At 48.7% G+C, this 19,704-nt stretch overlaps 1 protein-coding gene across 3 annotated transcripts in view; it reads right to left on the reverse strand.

Moving 5' to 3' along the window:
• Positions 1-19,098, reverse strand: part of Afap1l2 (actin filament associated protein 1 like 2) — a 95,754-nt gene extending 76,656 nt beyond the window's left edge. Inside the window, exon 1 of one of the 3 annotated variants that reach the window (XM_028774056.1) lies at positions 19,005-19,098. In XM_028774056.1, coding sequence (XP_028629889.1) covers positions 19,005-19,020 — 16 coding nt within the window. In that variant the 5' untranslated portion in view covers positions 19,021-19,098. Of the gene's footprint in view, positions 1-12,746; positions 12,787-17,439; positions 17,518-19,004 lie in introns of those variants that run through there. The other 2 variants (XM_028774061.1, XM_028774048.1) reach the window with 2 other exon arrangements.
• Positions 19,099-19,704: the final 606 nt, after the last annotated feature.

Genomic DNA, 19,704 nt, shown 5'->3' on the forward strand with positions numbered 1-19,704 from the left:
CTTCCTTCCTAGAGGGAAAGGAAGCAGAACCTGAGGGTTGGGGGCTGTGATTCCTGGCTGAGGTACCTACCTTCCTCTATGAACAGGTACGAGGCTAGAGGAGTCTCCAGCTCTGTCTTCTTCAGTCCCCTCCCCCTCCTGCCAGGTTATAGGAAGAAGGCAGGAGATAGGAGGGAGCCAGGGCCCAGGCCTGTGCTGTCAGTTCCAATGTGTCCATTCACTCAACCACAATGCAGGCTGCAGGCAGCATGGGCTGCCCTGGAGGAACAAACCCTCCAAGACCCAGGGTCAAGTGACTGCAGAGGGCCGCAAAACTACTTCCCCAGGTTTAACTTTCACCCTGAGGGGCAGGTTCTGGAAGGATTTAGGGCCTTCTCATCAGCCACCACCACCATGTCTGGGGCCTTGCTGCCCTGTGGCAGCTTGAGCCTTCCTTGTTCAATCAATGGCCCCATGTCTATGGTCTCAGCCCCCCTCCAAGTGATGAACCAACTTCATTGGGAATGTCTGCTGAGGGCTCTCTGAGAAGCGCCATTGTTCCTCCATATAGGCCCTCTGTGAGCGAGGACGAGGGACATTCATTACCCGGGACATTTGCCAACAAAGAGAGACAGCTGTTGAGCTCCAATGGCGTGTGGCTGCAAGTTGCCTTTAGTGAAGTTTATTTTCTAAGTGGGAACACCATTTCTTCCATATTCTGTGAAACAGGTGGGGTGGGGGACGCTCACCTTCCCCAGCTAAGAGTCCTCAATTGATCGCTCACTAATCATGTACTGCATGAGGTGTCACAGGGACACACCAGACCCCTCTTTCATACCTACCTCTTGTCCCAACCCAATCCACTGCCACCTTCGAGCTGTGCCAACCACAGCCAAGGACTGTGCCTTCCCTTCTTCCTCCCCTCAAGTCTGGCTAGAAGAGACACTGTGGAGAACTTCGCAGAACCTTCTAGAAGTGGTTAAGGACAAAGTGAATGGCTACTATGTGTCAAGTACCCTGCACCCTGATGCATGTGTTAAAAGCAGTAAAACTCGCCTTGGGGATTAGACAGGCACACTGGGGACAGAAACCCACCTATCAGCAGGTAGTAAAGTGTTGACAGAGGTCCCGTGTGGAATCTAGCAGCTGAAACCAGATTTTACTTAGAAAGACTTAGAAGGTGTAGTAGATAACGGGGAGCATGCTCCCAGTCAGGAGACACAGAACGAGCCTGGTGAGCTTGGTGACCGACAGGATACCTGGAATCCAGGCATGCTGTAGAGCTGCCTCTCAGGAGTGCTCTCTCACTGAACCAGGCTCTATCCAGGCCAGCTTCAGCTGAGCAACACAAGGTCATCTTGAAACATTCTAAAGGGAAAAACAAGACGCCTGGACTGCACTGTGACCACTGACTTGTACCCCAACAATGGCAAATCTAACCCCGGCTGTGGGCTAGGTTTGAAGCCTTCTGAGGAGCATGGTGATGCTAACGTTGACCAGGTTAGCCCAGGCTGCAGACTGCTAGAGTCTGTGAGCTTTTTGCTAACACTGTCTCCGGCTTCCATTTTCTTTGTTCTCACAGTAAAGACACCAATGTTAACTGCTGGACCCTTGCCTTCCCTCCCCACCCCACACCCAGGTCTGATTTTGTTGGCTTGGAATAAGATGAAAGGCCTGATAGAAAAGTTCGGGGAAGCCTTTTATTAACATTCTTAGCTCAGCCGAGATCAGACAGCCAACCCTGCATTCCAGGAGACTTCGCCCTGAGCAATGCAATGCCAAGAATGCCAACGAAAGGCTCCAAGATGCTTTCCCAATGGGAACTCTGCCTAGCCAACCCTGTATGGTACAGAGACCTTGTGAAATGGGGAGGAGTATTATGGGATACTTTGAGATCTTCCCACCGCCTCTCAGGAGTCACCAGGAATTAACCAAGATAATAGGCAGAAACTGTGGGGGGGAGGGGTGAATGGTGGTGGCAAAAATGAGTCAGTGAGCGTGCTCACTGTCTGGTGTGTACAGTAAGGCTTGCACACACCTTCCAGTACCGCAATAGCTGAAGCCTCAGGTCCTGATCACCCCATAGGAAGAAGGCCCATCACAAGACTTCTGACGTGACTCCCTGAGATGTTCATGAAGGACCTTGATGGAATGTCGTTTGAAATAAGACACAACAATTCTTTTAAATCATTTCTCAAGATCTTGATCTTTGCTCGACAGCAGATGGCTGCATCACTGTGGAGCAGAACGATAAGAGTCAGGGCTAGTAGTTGGGGGGTTCTTCCTGTGGCAGAGACACTGCTGCAAAGTGGGGACCAGCTAGGTGGCTGTGTTTTCAGTAAACCAGCTCCATGTAGGAGCAGCTAGTACTTAGCCTGCCCCTGCAGCTGCAGCTGTAATCGGGAGGTACAATGGCTCTCCGGGCCCAGTGACAACCCATGGCCGCACCAAGGAAGCAGAAGCTGGGGGATAGTCAAGCTCGGCCCACCTGATACAGAGTGTCCCCAAGCAAAGATCTGTCTGAAATTCCAGTGAGTGTGCTCACTCCATGGTCACTCCTCTCCTGACGGCAAAGCACTTTTCCCTTCTCTGTGCTGTGCCAAATGACGATGCTCAGGCTTTGGACTGGCATGCTGGACGGACGCTCTGCTGTTTGCAGGGATGAGATGCTCATCACCAACCTGACCCCTCCCTGCACCTTTCCTTCCAACCATGCTATCATCAGCCAGTCTCAAAAGAGAGTCCGTCGTTCCCTGGGTCTCTGTCACTAGGAGAGTTTGCTGCCACCCATATCTTCTCCAGCACTGAGGCTGTGTCAAGAGCAGACTGGCCTTAGCTACCATGGCTACCACGGCATTATGGGCTTCTCTTAGCATGTACTCTGCCCCATAAGGCTACAATAGTCCCCTTATTATTTATGTTCAGTGTTTTCTCTTTATGAAACATTTTTATACGTAGTTTCTTTTACCGGGTGTTGAACAGTGATTGTTATGGATGAGGAAAACTGACGCAATAAAGGACTAACAAGATAAACAATCTTCATACCAACAGGTTCAAAATCACCTCTTCACGATGAGCTTGCACTCCTTCCCAACCCATAGCTCAAGGGTGGTGTTTCAGAGAGCAGAGATGGTAGGCACCAGAAATAAGCACAGCAGTCCAGAGCACACTCAGTCCTCAGGCTGGTTTTCCTACCACTCACCAAACATTACCACTCAGGGGCTCAAACCAGGAGGTGAAGATACATCCATATTCTCCATCAACAAAATCTTATCCAATCCAAGCTCATTGTGGTGGCGCACGCTTTTAATCCCAAACTTGGGAGGCAGAGGCAGGTGGATCTCTCAGTTCAAAGCCAACGTGGTCTACAAAGTGAGTTCCAGGAAAGACAGGGCTACACAGAGAGAAACGCTGCTTCAAAAAACAAGAGAGAGAGAGACAGAGACAGACAGACAGAGACACAGAGAGAGATAGACACAGAGAGACAGATTTCATTCAGTTCTTACAGCTCCCATATGAACACAGCATCAGCCTCTTCCTGATAAGGAAACAAAGGCTCAAAAGTGTAACTGTCCAGCTCTGCAACGTTGGCACTCACAGGAGTCATGCTGATGTGAATCCACAGACCTCACAGTTTTGAACATTATATTTCCCCACAGCAAAACCCAGACCTCAGACACTGAGCAGCAGGAGAAGAAACACCTGATGCTTAAGAAGAAACAAAAGGAGGATGTTGGGGTGGGGGCGCCAACAAGGTAACCACTCTTCACCTCTGTGGGAAGAATGTAAACCATCTTTCGAGGATCATAGGGAAACAATGACCTGGGAGCCAGTGTGTGCCTCTTCCTAACTCTCCCTTGTTAAAATAACTTCTTTGGAAGGTATGAAAGTGTATTCTTTTAGGGTACTTGGTTTTCCCAGTGGGGTGTTTTGATTTCAAAGTAGTCTATCTGGTGGTGGCCTGGCCATTTGGAGGAGGGAGGAGATGGGTCAAAGCTAAGTCCCACTTTGTCAAGTTCCTCAGAATGAGACACAAACTCTGGAGCATGCCCAAGCTCTCTCTGTTCCCTCTCTTTTTACCACATGCCATTCTAATACATGACAACCTTGAGCTTTTGAACTTGTTCCTTCTGCCTGGGCCTCTCTGTCTGTAAAGCTTCTCCTCCCAACTCAAGTCTCAACTCAAAGGTCACCTCCTCAGACACTCTCCCGCTATGCTGGCTGATGTTGGACACTGTGCCAACACCAACAAAGTACTCTGGTGTTGCTTTCTTTCACCTTACTTCTATCACCATTTGAACCTCTCCTGCAGAAATGCTGGCTGGTTTATGATACACCAACATCATCATACATGGCTACCTCAGGATCCAAACAAGGCTTTACACAGCAAAGCCCTGAAGTGTCAATTGTATGGACACTTGGAAATCCTTGGAAGAAAGGACCTGTGTCAAAGCCATTGGTAAGGTTGTGAGGACATCACAAGTTCTTTGACTCAGAAAGGCCTGACATGGCCTTGAGGGGTGGACATGTGAACTTCAAAAAACAAGATTAGGAAAAATAGGCAAAAGATCTTTACTGTCATGGATTCAGAAAATGTGGTTATGAGTGTAGCCACATCCAGAGATGTAGAGCAGAAGGAAGCTCTGTCAGCCAGTGCTGGGTCAAAGCCAGGGGTGCCAGAAGAGTGACCTATAGTAACCCACCCCTAGCTCAGAGAGAGAATGGGGGAAAACAGACCACCAAAGTTGACCTCAAAGTAGCTCCTGTTTCCTGAAAACACTGAGCTTTAGTTTCTGGCTTGAAACGAAGGTCTATTTTTCTGTCCACTAGCCATCCCACACCCCAGAGGATAAGCTTTTCTCTTGCCTATATTTAACAGCCCCAGTATGTGCAGGCTCTGCCTCCTCATGAAGGGAGAGCACAGTACTGGGTGCTACAGATGAGGTACCGCATGTCCTGGTCTAAATGGCTCTGTGCACACATACCTTTGTATCTCAAAGGTTAGTAAAAAATACAGAAAAACAACTTTGAATTCAAGTGGGAACAGAGATTGTGGAACATTAAAAACATCACTAGTCAACTTTGTCCATATCCAACAGACCAAGAACAGGAGTATTTATATTGATTTCATATGCCTATTTCACATATGCCAGATGGAAGGGCACAGAATGGGCCCCTGGATTACAGTCTTGTGATCTTATGGTCAGTCACAGACTGGAAATACCTGAATCTACTGCCTTCTATTCAGTCTGACAGAATTTGGATGCTGGCTGTCAGCCATGACCTGCACTTAGTAATGCAGATCCAAAGATGACTAAAAAAAAGGCATTCAGGGTGGCTGCTGACAATGGAAAGATACAAAACTATCAAAGGCCAGACTGATCATGCCAGGCGTAAGAGAAAGTTGTCAGAACTGCCCTCTCTCTGTGACGATATGGAATGAACATCCTCCCACCCAACTCCTCCCTCTGTGATGACGTGGGATGGTGACATCCCTTGACCCCCATTACAGCTCTGACAGCTCTATGTGAACTGTAGGGCCTAGTATAAGAATGGTCTCTTATCACAGCCTCCTGGGAAAGGGCCTTGGACAGGCCAGCAATTCATGGGTTAGGCACAGAGCAGAAGAGCCCCTTCCCCTCTTCCCATAGCACACCGCTTCAGTGTCTTATGTTGCCCTCCTCTGCCTAATTCTGCTTTGAGTTACAATTATATGTCAGCTTCTGGTAGCATGGGTAGACTATAATATATAATTTCCCTTCTTCCCAGCCCCCACGACCTTTCAAATAGGTACTTTTGATATATGTTCTGCTTATTGTGCACTGCTTCATGAATTCTTAATGGCTAGAAGTGCTACTGTCAAAGGTCTGTGCGCTCAGTCAGCACTGAGTCTGAATAAGCCATCCAGGTTGCCCCATAGGCACTTGCCCCATTGACTTTGCTATTAAAGAACTCTTCCTGTGTGCCCACCAGTTCTCCTGATGCTCCCTCCAGTCACCAGGAGGCTGTTTCTCACTCCTGACCACAACACATAATGATGGGCAGATCATTCTCAACTCTGCCCCTGGGAGAGTTGGTAATTTCTACATCATATAGTAAATGTATATTGTATGCAATGCGACCAAGCCATGTCTGATTGTTCTCCTGTCTTACTATATGGTCCAGTGCTCCTTCAGTCAAGTCCAAGGACTGAGGGGTGACAGTCCCTATGAATACTTGACATTGGGCAGGTCTTGCATAACTGCTAACCTCCTGGGCAGTGTATCAGCTGGGTTGTCAACAATGGCTACAGGAAGCTCTGCATCTCTTTAGATACAAAGGCATAATGGTCAAGGCATCCAGACCGAGTGAACTTTGATAAATAAGCTTTCCAGACAGTCCTGAGGGAAGGACCTTTCAGCCAAGTCGAGCACTTGCAGAAGTCCACCATAGATGACCACACAGGGTCTAGTATGCCTACAGCCCAGAGTGGCCTCAGGAATGACTGCAGAAGCTGGGCATACAGGAAGTGCTCCAGGTATCAGAGAGGCCAAGTAATACCTTTAGTACAGTACCACAGGTACCTTCTATATCCCAGGAAGAGGATGTGGTCAGGTGCCTGAAGAAATCTGTCTTAGTTATAATAACAATGTGTTTGTGTCTCTGAGAAACCCATAGACAGAGAATATGGGAAAGACAAAGGTTCTTATGGATCAAAGTTAAGAGTATCCATGAGGTAAGAGACAGAACAGTCTAGACTGCCCTGAAAGAAACCAAAGGATTTCCTTTGTGCTTTGGTTCTTAGCCACTTCCCTGCCTGTTAAGAGTACTTGTGTTAGAAATGTACAGAATAAAGTCATTAGTGACACACTAGAATCTTACTCTGAGCCCGCCAGGACCCCTGCTAGGCAGCTGGTTCCTCCTCAATCTTAATCACACTCTGACAATTTTTTAAAAGTCACTTGCAGAGAATATTCTGCTCTAAGCTATGTAACTGCCTTTGCTTTTTTTTCTAACCAGAGAAGAAATGCACCTGTAGACCCTCAGCAGCCAAGGATGAAGAATCAGCTCTGGGCTGCCCAGCATTCTTTAGCCCTCTCCCTCAAGCCACCTCAGCCTTCCCTCCCTAGGAAAATCATCTTCTTCTGGTCAACAAGCTTCTGTTTTCAGAGCGTTACATAGATGGCTCAAGAAACTGGGACAGAGGCAACAGACATCTCTCCTCTCCCAACGTGTGTGCCCACACGCACTCACACGCACGTACACACTATGTCTGCTATCTGTAAATGTTTAGGTCCGCAAAGAAAGGAGGAGGCAGCTAAACCTCCCCACGTCAGACTTCCCTCATCTCTCCATCCTACCAAAGCTATTTCCAACATAATCCCTACATCATTTCAGTCTGAGATGATCCCCAGTCCCTATTGCTAAGGACAAGAAAGTCATCAACTTTCTCCAAACCAGCTACATTCTTGGGGCTTCCTCTTTAGGTCAAAAGGCCCAGTTTTATATAATACCAAAGTCCACATCAGGGTGAACAGAACTGACCCACACCCTTGCTCCGGTTAGCTGGACCAACCCATGGGCTCCAGCAGAGAAAATGAGCTCTGATACCCTCTCCTTCCTTCCTGTACACTTTGAGCACAGGTATTCCACAACCTCACCTGCATCAGAGAAGCAAGCCCCACATGTTCAGAGCCTAATATTAGATGTTATTCATGTGTCAGTGAAACCAGCAAGTAAGTATGGGCCACGCAGAGGAAGGAGATGCTTCTGGAAGATTCCATTTCAAGGCAGCAGCTTAGATTCTCCCTCTGAGAACAGAGAGGCCTCCCCTCTCTTGAGAAAGGCAGCTAGGCGGCAGCCAGGCGACACCTGGATCCCATAACTCTCAGAGATCTGATCCTGGTGGTGTTTACAGTTACACACTCCAAACCAGCATCACGTGACAGAGATGGGCGCTTGCCTGGTGGGAAGTCAGGAGGTCAATGGGAAAAATTATTTTAGTCTCTGTTGAGTCTTCATGTTTGGAACTTTTTATCCAAACAATGCAGCGTTCTCATGCTCCCCCTCCCCCGCCGTGTGCCCACTGCCCCCCTCTGACACTCACTGGGGGATGGTGGTATGAGGAACTGTGCACAGGCTGAGACTGCAATCCTACCCTGTCCTATGGCCTGCAGGTCACATTGCTACTAAAGTGTGGAGGAGGAGGGAGGGACAGGGCAGGGAGGAGCAGGAGGAGGGAGGAGCTGGGACAGGATACTTCTAGTCATGATTCATTAACCTATGGTAAGCTAGACTGAGTTCCATTTACTTAGTAAGTAGAATATTCCCAGAGTAGAGAGGCCGGTGTCCTTTTCTGTGGTCCTCCATTTCACAAGAGGGAAATGCTGAGATGAAGACCTGGTCTCTCTGCCTGTGGTTGCCAGTTTTCTCTGTAGAAGCCTGAAACTCTAGCTATGGCTACTCCAAAGGAGAGACTCTAGCTACCAGAGATTTAGGGACAGAAGGTAGAGTTGTCTCTTCTCTGAGTCTTTTTGGTTTCAGTTGCTCAGAGGGAAATGTACTTTCTGAACTCAAGTTCCATCTCTGAATAAAGCTGGCATAGAAGAGAACAGGTGGGGCAGGCAAAGGTATCCACCGGGCAAGCCTGACAACCCAAGTTCTATCCCCGGGGGGGACACACGTGGAGATCGAAGGAAAGACCCAAATCCACAAGGCTGTCCTCTGACCTCCATATGTGTATTGTGGCATGCATGTACCCTGATCTCCTCATATGTCTCTGTTTCTCTCTGTGTCTCTGCGTGTTTCTCTGTCTCTGCCCCTCTCTCAATAATAATAAATAAAGGTCTTATTTATTATTATATTATTATTTATTAAATAAAAGTATTTAAAGAAAAGAGCAAAAAGAAGTGAGAGACAGTAGAGAGGGAAGAGTAAGAAAATGTAAATTGAGAAGAGAGAGGGGGAACTGCCGAGGACAGTTTGGGCTGATATTCCCCTAACAGACACTCCCTGGAGCACCGTGAACCCATATTTGTACACACTGTTCATCACCGAGGGGTGTCAGGGCAGGAAACCATGGAGAAGCACTAATATGTTGTCTCCCTCATCTGCCGACTCCCAGCTATATTTCTCACACAGCCCAAACTCATACGCCTAGGCATGGTACCACCCACCACTGGCTGGGCCCTTACCTGTCAGTCATTAACAAAGACACAGACATGGCCGCAGGCCAACGGATCTAAACAACCCAATGGAGGTTATCTGTACCCTGGTGACTGCCTAGGTTGTGTCATGTAGAGAGTAAAACCTTACACACAACAGCTAAGCAGAAGGCCCTATAAGTTACGTGTTCTATCATCTATCTATCTATCTAATCTATCTATCTATCTATCTATCTATCTATCTATCTATCTATCTATCTATTTATCTATCATCTATCTATCTCAAACACACCAGTTGGGAATGCCACAAAACTCGGATCAAAGGTCCACCGGGAAGTGACTGTCTCTAGTGCATAGAGTCTGGGATTCTGACTGAGAATATTTACCATAGAGAAAACCCAGACTGTAAAGATGAAGTCGAAATGCCCCAGGCAAGCTTGCCACCCAACATTTCCTGGCCCTGCAGCCAGGGATGCCAAGCGCCCTAGCAGAGTCCCTTCCAAAAGACCACATTTGAAATTCAGTAAATCAGCTCAATATGTTCTAGGACTGTGGGTATTAAATAAAAGAAGCCAGTGAAACCTTCAAACAATAAGCTCATTCAACCCAATCTCTTTCTCTGCCCCCATCTGGAACTTGAATACAGTTAACATGAATAAATCCTGTTGTATAAGGACTGGGGGGGGGGGACAAAAAGCGGGTGAAAGATGGGAGGAGATGGCAAGAGGCCAGGTTGCTAGTCTAACAGGAAGGATGGCTGATGGTTGTCCGAACCCAAAGGATGTCAGTGTGAGGGGATAACCCTGAGAGTGGCCCTCACCTGCAGGCAGATGAAGCACTACCTAGAGTCCCCTTACTGGTGTTCTCCCAGGCACCCCTTTATGTACAGTAACCCTCTAGGTTTTGTACAAACCAGACATGGACTCTAGGGCTCCCCAAACTTGATCTTTCTCAGGGGAACAAGCCATAGCCAGACTTGACTCTGCTTCAAGGGAAGTCTCACCAGGAATGGGTCCAAAATTTTTGCTCTGTCACTGCAACCCCCTCCTGGACAACAAATCCAAGAAGGAAGAAAAGAAGTATACTCCCAGCTATTGTTAAGTCTGCTAGAATAGCCAGGGGCTAGACACAGAACTGCCTTTGAGGGTGTCTTGAGGTTTGAACATACCAGTGTTTAAGAAGAGATATTTGTGTGAAATTCTCCAGATCTTGTCCACACGGTCCTCTGGATAGATGTCTCGTGGATGTCCAACACATTATACTTAATGAAGGTGCAAAAATTGGCCCCAGCCAGCCTAGGGCATAGAACCAATGAAATTCAACCCCCTACCCCAAACAGACCAGTTCAACACACTTGATTTAGAAAAGGAAACAAGGAGATATGTAAGGTGAAGAGGAATGATTTAGCCCCTGCATCACAAGGCTCCGCCCTGCCTGGTGACATCCTTTACATCACCTACAGTCTATATCACAAGGCTCCGCCCTGCTATTTTGTCATGCCATGGCTTCTTCTCTCTTCAAATAAATCCTGGCCTAATAATTGCCAGCAGAACTGCCAATGCCATAAAGCCAACAAAGACGAGACCATGGTACAGCCTGGACAGGCCATTCTAGTTCAATAGCCTTCTCAGTGCAAAGACTTACAGAAATATTGCCATGGTCACCATGGTGAAGCCACATGTGGCTAGTAGCCAAGCATGCAGGGTGGATGACCAGGGCCTCCTTACCCAGGGTCCTCTTGGGCTCACCTGCTGTTTGACATTTAGAACTACTGATTTCCTAATGAGAGGAAAATTTGCATCATCAGAGGTTTTCTAGAAGTCTCCACCTCTTAGGATACAGTCAATATTGAGTCTGTTTTGCTTCAAACCACAATTCTGCTGTAGCTTCAGCAGTAAACCAAGACTCAGTTTTGACTGAAGCCCTGTAACGGCTCGATGTGCTCAGGGAATCCTCCGTCTCACATGGCATCGCCATGATCTGTAAGGGGCAGGTGGTGTGACGTTGTTTACAAAAGCAGCAAATAGATTTGCAACAAAGTAACAGAAAACATTATAGAGAGATACAAGACAGACAGTGGGCTACAAGTGAGGGCACTCAAGGGCCTGCAAAGTATTTCTAAAAGGCAATTTTACCAAGGTATAATTTATATACAGAGGAAAACAAACCCACCCTGTTACCTGGATAGTACACAGAGCTATCCATTTCTACCATTCTGTAACACCTATTGCATCATGTCCTATTGTGGACCACCCCATCCCCAGAGCATCACTTGTACCTACAGAACTGATTCACTTTCTCTGTAGGCAGCCTAGCCTTTTTTTAGAAGGCTATCTTAGCAAACTGAACAGTGAGGGCTCCAAAGCTTCCTTTCTCAGCATCCTGCAAACCATCAGAGGAGAGTTACAGTCACGTTTACTCTCAGACTTTCACTTTCTTGCTATAGAAACTAAACACTGGTCACCTTTGCTGCAGTGATTCAGAGGGGGCAACAGAGCTGAGGTCTGAGAAGAGGGTGAGCCCACCTCAGTTTCCCCAGGACTACTTCCTTCCAGGAGGCAAGATCAAGAAATCTCAGGCAAACCAGAATGGCTGATTGACTTGGAAAAGCCACCTCCGATAGCTTGCCCCATTGCCCCATGAGATTCTTTCTGTGGCACAGCCACCTACTCTCTCCAGCTAGCAACCGGCTCTATTCCCTTGGTTTAACCCTGAGCAGAAGGCTTTATTGCAGTCTGCTGGGGATGACCTTCCCTGTAAGCTCAGGTCTCTCCACCAGACCCACAGCTGATCTGGAGTACTTCAGAGGTCTTAAGGAGGTGAGGGGAAGAGAGCTTCTGTTGCCTCACCCAGACTAAGGTCTCAGTGAGACCTCTGACATCAGGTGCCCCGTGTTACTTTGTCCCCACCAGTCCAGAGCAATAATGCATGCAGGATGAGGCCAGCTTCTTCCACATGTCTGCACACTGTTCTCCATACCTTCCACTTGGTGGAGTTTGTGCTTAGTTAATTTGTAGAGTAAGTGGAAAGACGATGAGAACCCATGGACATAAACGTTCTGAGTTATCAGAGAGAATGAGAAGAACCACGGTCAAGCTTGACCCAGCGAGTCCTGTCTGTCTCTCCAGTGGCATAGCTGACGCACAGGTGCCTTGGGATGTAAGCATTTTGCCTGAGTACTCCTAACTCCAAAGCTTTACAAAGGATGCACACGGCTGAAGCCTGAATTAATTGAGGATTCACACACACCTCAAGGGCAGAACCTTGTCATAGGCATGGTGCTATCTGCTCCCTTGACCAAACTCGACATCACCCTCGGCGAATTATTTACCGATGGTTCCTGGGCTATTCTACCAGGGTGCCTGGGAGTGGGTTAGTGATCAGTAGCTTACTCATACAGAAACAAGGCCCAGAGTGATTAATTGACTTGCCCAAGGTCGCACAGCATGTTAGTAGCAAAAGGTATATTAGAAGCTCCAGTCCCTGTGTGCCCAGGCTGGAGCCTGGCTCCATGGTATCCCCCTAACCCCTCCATCCACGGCATAGGCTGAGCCAGGTCTGTACCCAGGGGAACCTGGAGCCCAAGTGAGCTGCTGCAGAGGGCACAGACAAGCTCATACTCACAAGCAGAGACCTGCAGGATTCTTCTCTGCACCACCAGACAGCAACAGCCCTGTGCTGGAACAGACAGAGAAAGCGCTCAAGACGCTGCAGCTGGGGTCAGCCGGGGGCTCTTCCTTCCTCACCTCCTTCCTCACTTCCTTCCTTCTTGTTTTCCTTCCTTCTTGTTTTCCTTCCTTCCTTCCTTCCTTCCTTCCTTCCTTCCTTCCTTCCTTCCTTCCTTCCAGAACTGAGCTCAAAGATTTTGCCTCATTTCCTTTGTGAAAGAGGTCTGCTCTCGAGAAGCAGGACACAAGGCAGTATGTGCTCTGTACAGGACACTCATGAGTCAGTTCATTTGTCCTTACTACGTGTCTGGTAAGGAAAGGACCGAGGGCTGGTCACTCTGAAGGCAGACACAAAATCCCTATCTTGACAGAGTACAACCTAGCATGGATAATAAATCTACATATAATTGTAAGACTGAGTAACATTAATTCAGGACATTTGTTGCATGACTACTGTGTGTCATGTATTGATGAGGTCCTCCTACCTATAGTAGTAAGGGACTGGGGAAGGTATGGTGGTTTACGGAAGGCAGACATTGGGTCAGGTCCTGAAGATGAAGGGAGTTTAACTCAGTAGCGCACCTCTTCCTGGCATAAAGACACTGAGAAGACCAGGACATTACTTCCAGGAATTTTTTTTTTCTAGAAGAATTCTTCAGCAGGAATTCTCCTTTTAAAAACTCAGCTTCCCATATCCTGTCGCCGACCCTGTGAACGGCTACTTGCCCTCTTTGGCCTCAGTTGCCCTGGCTCTTAAGCCAGTCTGATTCATCTCCTATTTCAGACCCTGGTAATGGCCTTAACAATCTTTGGAGACATAGTGACATTCAAGTCCTTCAAAAAATGAATTCCTTCCATACTTGATAGCATTCTCTTTCCCGCTAAGTCTGTGACTCCCTGTCTCTCCACAGGAAATCGGTTTTATTTATAAGTGTCACAATCCTAAACTGACCCTTGCTGGCAGCCCCATCCCCCCTCGCCCTACTCTCTTCCCAAACACATTCTCCTGCTGAAGAGTCCTCAGCGACCACAAAGAAGTGAAGCCAAGACAAGCGGTTGACAGGCCACAGAAGGGACACATGACAGCTGTTTCTCTAGGTGGAGAAACTGAGGCCTGTGAAATCCAGTGACTAGCCCACGAGGCACGGCATGAAGGTTACTGGGTTTCTGGGCTTCTTTGTTCTGCATGCCACTGTGCCTTCCCCTCTGGTGGCAGCCACAGTGCCCTTCTCCCTAGCTTGGGAGGAGTCTCCCTCCCCTGAAGGACAGAGGGGCATTTCCTTTAGAGGAGTATTTCCTGCCATTAAAGGGGTTTGGAGGAGAACTCGCATGGCTTTCTCAGCTTTGAAGCTCTCTGGCCTGGCTTGGCCCTTTAACTGTGCTGGAAGCAGCCCAGTTCCCAGAGCTTTTACCCCATCAGGAGAGAGGAAGGGCCCTAAGCAGGACCCTTGAGCAGGTCCAGTTTGCTCATGACCTCTCCCATGTTTTTTCTGCTTTAAACCATTTCGCTGCCAGGCTCCCACACAAAGAGCTTCAAAGTCAGTAGTGCCCAGGGTCAAGTACAATGAGCAAACTCAGAGCTTTGGGGCTGCAAAACACGGAGACTTTGATATTGCTTTAAAACAGTGTTCTCATGCATCCGTTCAAAGCCTACAGTAGCTAAAGGTGAATCACACCAGCTTTCTGCAGTTATCACAAGATGCAATGGAATAAAACGAGGGAGTGCATGCATAATGTTTCTCTCCGTTCTTGCTTGCGTTTTTTCAGGTTGAGGATGTGTATAGAATTCTGGTTGGCCTTCCATAGCCATAGGTTCTGTGGCCTCAGAGTTAGCCAACTGCAGATCCACGATGTAGGGGTGACGTAAGAGAATGCTATGTTATTGATGATGTGTACTGTGAAGTTCAGCCTGCAAAAGTTGCACTGACATTAAATGTGCACTGCTTTCTTTGCCATTGTTCCCTAAACGCTACAATACAGCAGCTGCAGACACTGTAATCTAGAGATGAGGTAAAGCAGTTGGGGAGACACTGTGCCCCATATGCAAATCCTGCATCCCTTTAAGGACTTAAGCATCATCATACCTGGGTACCCCTAAAAAAAAAGTGGTTCTCCCAAGGAGGAAGTGGACTTTTCATGTTTGCACACACACGCATGTGGGCCAAAGGCATGTAATCTTCTTCAGTTGCTCTCAACCTTACATTTTTAGAAATTAGAAATTTGTCTCGTGGGGATTTGGACCTTGATGACTCAGCTACACTGGCTAGCCAGCACACTCTGTCATATCTGGGTTTTTACATGGGTGCTGAGTTAAAAATTCAGGTCCTCGTGCTTGAATAGCAAGCACTTACCAACTGAGCTATCTCCCCAGCCCCAGCCTATTCTTCTAGTTTTCTATTTTTTTTTTTTGTTTTTTTGTTTTTGTTTTTGTTTTTCGAGACAGGGTTTCTCTGTGTAGCCCTGGCTGTCCTGGAACTCACTCTGTAGACCAGGCTGGCCTCGAACTCAGAAATCCTCCTGCCTCTGCCTCCCAAGTGCTGGGATTAAAGGCGTGCACCACCACTGCCCAGCCCTAGTTTTCTATTTTGATGTTTCATTTTTTAAAGTAAATATGCCTCATGGACTTGGGTCACAGAGTCACCGGAAGGCCTCCGAAAACTGCAGTGCCTGACCTGTACTCTGTACGTTTAAATAGGAATGTCTGTTGTGTCTGAGCACCCCTGTCTTCCTGGGCCACACACATTCATGGTTCCACATACAGCAGAGGCTAAGTCTGCTGCTTGAGGGTCAGACACCTGTAACAGTGAAAGGGCTGACCTCTTAGACATGGAGAAAGAATTCCTGAAGGGGCTTGATTAAGTTATACATCTGCTTTATTTCCCTTAATTATTTGTCTTTTCTTTTTAGACCATTCCTGACCACAGCTCTTAAGATTCCCCAACAAGATTCCTTCACTGACCATGTTGTTTTCTGGACAAAATCTCACCACCCTCCCCTAAACCTCCTGCACCATAAACCTACTCGAGGAAGCAGTGGTCAGACCAAAAAACCAAAGGCTACAGGAGAAGGTTTTACCCCACAACCCATTACGCCCATCTAAAATGAAGTCCATATACTGCAGCCAGGCCACTTGGGATCCAAGTGTGATGCAACTTCAGGAAGCTTCGGCGTGAAGTTCCAAGTGTCATCCACAGATAGTAGGTCAGTCACTTGGCCCTGGACCCACTCACCAGCTGGGAGAGCAATAGGAACCAGGATCCCTGACTGCCTGGGATGAGGTCAGCCAATGGGCTCATGCACAGTGATACAGGATGCTCTTAGGAGAGTCATAAATATATAAACACTCAAGGATGGGAATCTTTTCAAGGCACCCTGTAGGACTTGGCACAGTTTCCTGGATACTTGTAGGGGTCTTACTACTTTATACCATGCCAAAGATTCACATGCAAGACATAGCAACTTTACCAACACTTTATAGCAAGTTTTGGAAAAGCTCCATCCCTCTGAGAAGGGAACCTCACTTACTCCCACACCCCGTTGGTTTTGGTTGAGGAAGCCGTGGTGATCTAGCAGAGGGGGTTGGAGAGGACTGGGAGAAAAGTCTGGCTAGTTTTCAATATTAGATGTTTCAGCCATCCCTCAGCTCCCTCAAGACAATTAGCCCAGAGCTACCGTGGGGAGGACGGACAGTGGATCACAGAGGCCAGGGACATGAAAAGCATTTGCTGTTCCACCATGGCAGCTTTTCTTTCTCTTCCAAATCAGGGACAACACTTTTGGACTCTGAAGAGAAGAATAAGCAACTCTACCTGTGTAGGGAAGAGGACTTAAAATTGGGAATAAGAAAGACTTTAGATTTAAACTATGCCAGATACCATAAGAATTTTCTTTGACCAACTTTACAAGAGCCCAGATAAATCTTGTTTTTCTATTCAACTTTGTCATGTAAACTACCACACCTACTTATTCTGCAACTACTCAGTGTTACCTTTAAAATATTGGGGTGCATGTGCACTGAAGGTCAAACCCAGGGTCTTGCACATGCCAGACAAGTTCTCTAACCCTGAGCTACACCCCAAAACCTTACAAAAATGTAAAGGCCCCGGGCTCTGATAAGAAAGAACAACCTGGTTTATCAGTCATGCAGCTTAGCATTCATTTTGCACAGAGGAGAGTTTGCATTCACCGTGAGTTCCCAAGGGAAGACTCATCTCCCCTGAGAACAGAGAATGTAACTTGCCCGGGGGAAGAAGATCCCCACATTCTTCCCAGAAAAATTAGCAGATATTAGCAGCATGACATCAGTGAGATTTGAAGTCATGTTTCCCCAGAGTGAAACTGAAGAAGGCCACGTGTATTCTCTTTTGCAATCTAGGTAATTCTCAAGTCTGTGCACTCACTGATCGCTAAGGCATACATCTATCTCCAAAACACAAGCACTCAGCCCTGAAAACCAGTTCTCTTCATTTAGCTGGAAGTCCCTAACTGATCCCAGTAGAGGATGAGATTTTTCAGCTCCCAGATGAGGAAGATAAACTAAGCAGATTTTATCCTGTCAAGAGCCAATTCAAAAACTACACACACACACACACACACACACACACACACACACACACCCTGCTACAATTCCCGGATGCATAGCTGCCCACCTGTTGCCTGTTCTCTAATTTGAACCAGTTCGCTGCTTGGGCAAAAAAGCTCGCAATTTGGACCCTCGATTTGGGTCCAACATCTGCTTCAGCTTCACAATCCAAGGAGCTGAAGCGACCTTGGAGTCGGTATTTCCAGTGAGGAGACACCCAAGGCCCCAATCCACACCCCACTTCCCGCCCCTAGGTTCCCTCCCTAAGGGCGGAGGCCCAGGGTGGAGCGGCACATTACCCTTCTACCAAGAGAGGGGCCGTGGCCGCCAATGTTCGATACTACATGAGGGCAACTTCTGCCTTTCCCTCACTGAGGGAAAACTGAGGGAAATTTTAGATTCCATCAGAACTAAGTTAAGACTTCTCCGAGTTAGACGTGGGAGAGAGGCTCCCGTGAGAGGTCTCACTGAAAGAAACCTAAGTTTACTAAGTGAGTGCCCCTGGTGCCTCTCCCCCACCCCGCTGACTTCAGTGCCTGGACCCTGTATTTACAGGTGAGTCACTAGTCACTGAACATCCTGAGAAAGAGAAAACGCAAAAGTCGAAAGACGCTACTACGTTAGGGAACTAAAGCCTGTCCGCACAGGTCCCTTAGGTGAGTTCCATAAATAAGAAACCATAGAGGAAGAGCGAGATTCCTTGGCAACCTGAGCGTTTGCCTTATTACCCTCCCGTGGGAAAATAAATACAGAAGCAGACTCTTCCCTCGCAGGCTTAGCCTAGACAACCTCTGAAAAGTGAGTACAAGCGGCTTTTCCCAGAGGAAGGCATGTAGGGGCTCACGGAAATATCCGCTTCAGAAGCAGCACCTTGAACTCCCTTTTCAAAGAACTTACTATCCGAGGTTTCTGGACTCCAGCCCCGGGGCTCCAAAACCCTTCGGGCATATCCGGGCCGGCCCTCCCACCATGGTTTGGCCAAGATCCCTGGCCAGAAACAAATCCAAGCTCGCTCTGCTGCCAGGACGCCTACAGGCGCTCCACCTGCTGGGCAGCACACGGGGCTCCTAACCCACACTCCCACGAAGCTTTGAGGTACTGGGTCTGCAAAGGGTATGGTGAGGCACGGTTACAAAGTGGTGGAGAGCCGGACCTAGCCAAGAACAGAATAGCACGCCACCTCACCACATTAGGAGTTTTTCTTGCCACAGGACAAAGCTTTTCCGGGAATCTGCAAGAAGCCCCTCAACAAGGTAGCATCCATCGAAAGGACCCTACAACTCGCCCCTTTGCCCTCAGCAGCCCCTTACTGTTGAGACGTTACTTGGGTCTCCCTCGACTGTAGATTTCTTCCCCCCTTGGCAAACTGGGGGTGACCGGATGGCTCCAGACACACCCTCGGTTATCCAACAGGTGAGAAGCCTCACTTTCATCTCCAAGCAGAGACCTCTGCCCCAGGGGCCCAGGAATATCAAAGAGAGCGGACCGCATTCTACGCCTAGAAGCCCATCGCCCAGTTCGTGGAGCCTCGATCGCCCTCTCTAGGGCTGAGGTCCCTTGGGCGTAGACAGTCCGTTCTGGTCACCTGAGTCCGGGAGGCCCGGAGCAAGTAGGTGCGCCCTGCGCCCTCACCTTTGTAGCGCTCCATCTCGGGTAGGCTGTGCGCTCTCAGCGCTGCTATCCGCTCCGCGCCGAGCTCTCCGCGCTGGGCTCCGCGCTGGGCTCCGCGCTGGGCTCCGCGCTGGGCTCCGCGTCCCGGTTGCGCGCTGGCCCCTCCCAGTGAGGTCACGCTCGCCGCCCGACCTCCCAGAGTGGCCGCCGCGCCCCTAGCCCTCCGATCCTGACTCCACCCGGGCGAGCCGCTCTCGACCCCGCCAGGGATCTCCGCAGCCTGTCAGGACAGTCAGCGCTCCGGTTCTCGCGCACCCGGCACTGAGCTCGCCGCCTCGAACGCAGATCACTTTCTCCAAGTCGGCCTGAGGGCGGCGGCTGGAAAGAGCCCGGGAGGTCCTCAAAGCCTAGGGGGAGACACCGAGACCAGCGAGCTCCCGTAGGTCTCCACCAAGATCTGTTTTCTCCAGGGTCGGGACTGCAAACCCAATGCCGGGAGGAGGAGACTGAGGGCCAGCGGGGAGGTGGGAGACGGGCCTAGAGCGCCTCCTGCTTGATCCCTCAAGCCAGTGCGCCCATATCCTGGGCCCTCTAGATGCGCTACTTAAGCTTAGAAGCTGAGCCCTCGCCGCTGGGGGTCAGCTCTCAGTCCACCATGCCTGGCACCTGTGGATCGCGCACATTTTGGAGCACAGGAAAACACCCACTTGTAGCCCGCTCC

The sequence above is a fragment of the Grammomys surdaster genome, unplaced genomic scaffold, assembly GCF_004785775.1.
Source record: "Grammomys surdaster isolate TR1022 unplaced genomic scaffold, NIH_TR_1.0 66, whole genome shotgun sequence".
NCBI classification, from domain to species: Eukaryota; Metazoa; Chordata; class Mammalia; order Rodentia; family Muridae; genus Grammomys; species Grammomys surdaster.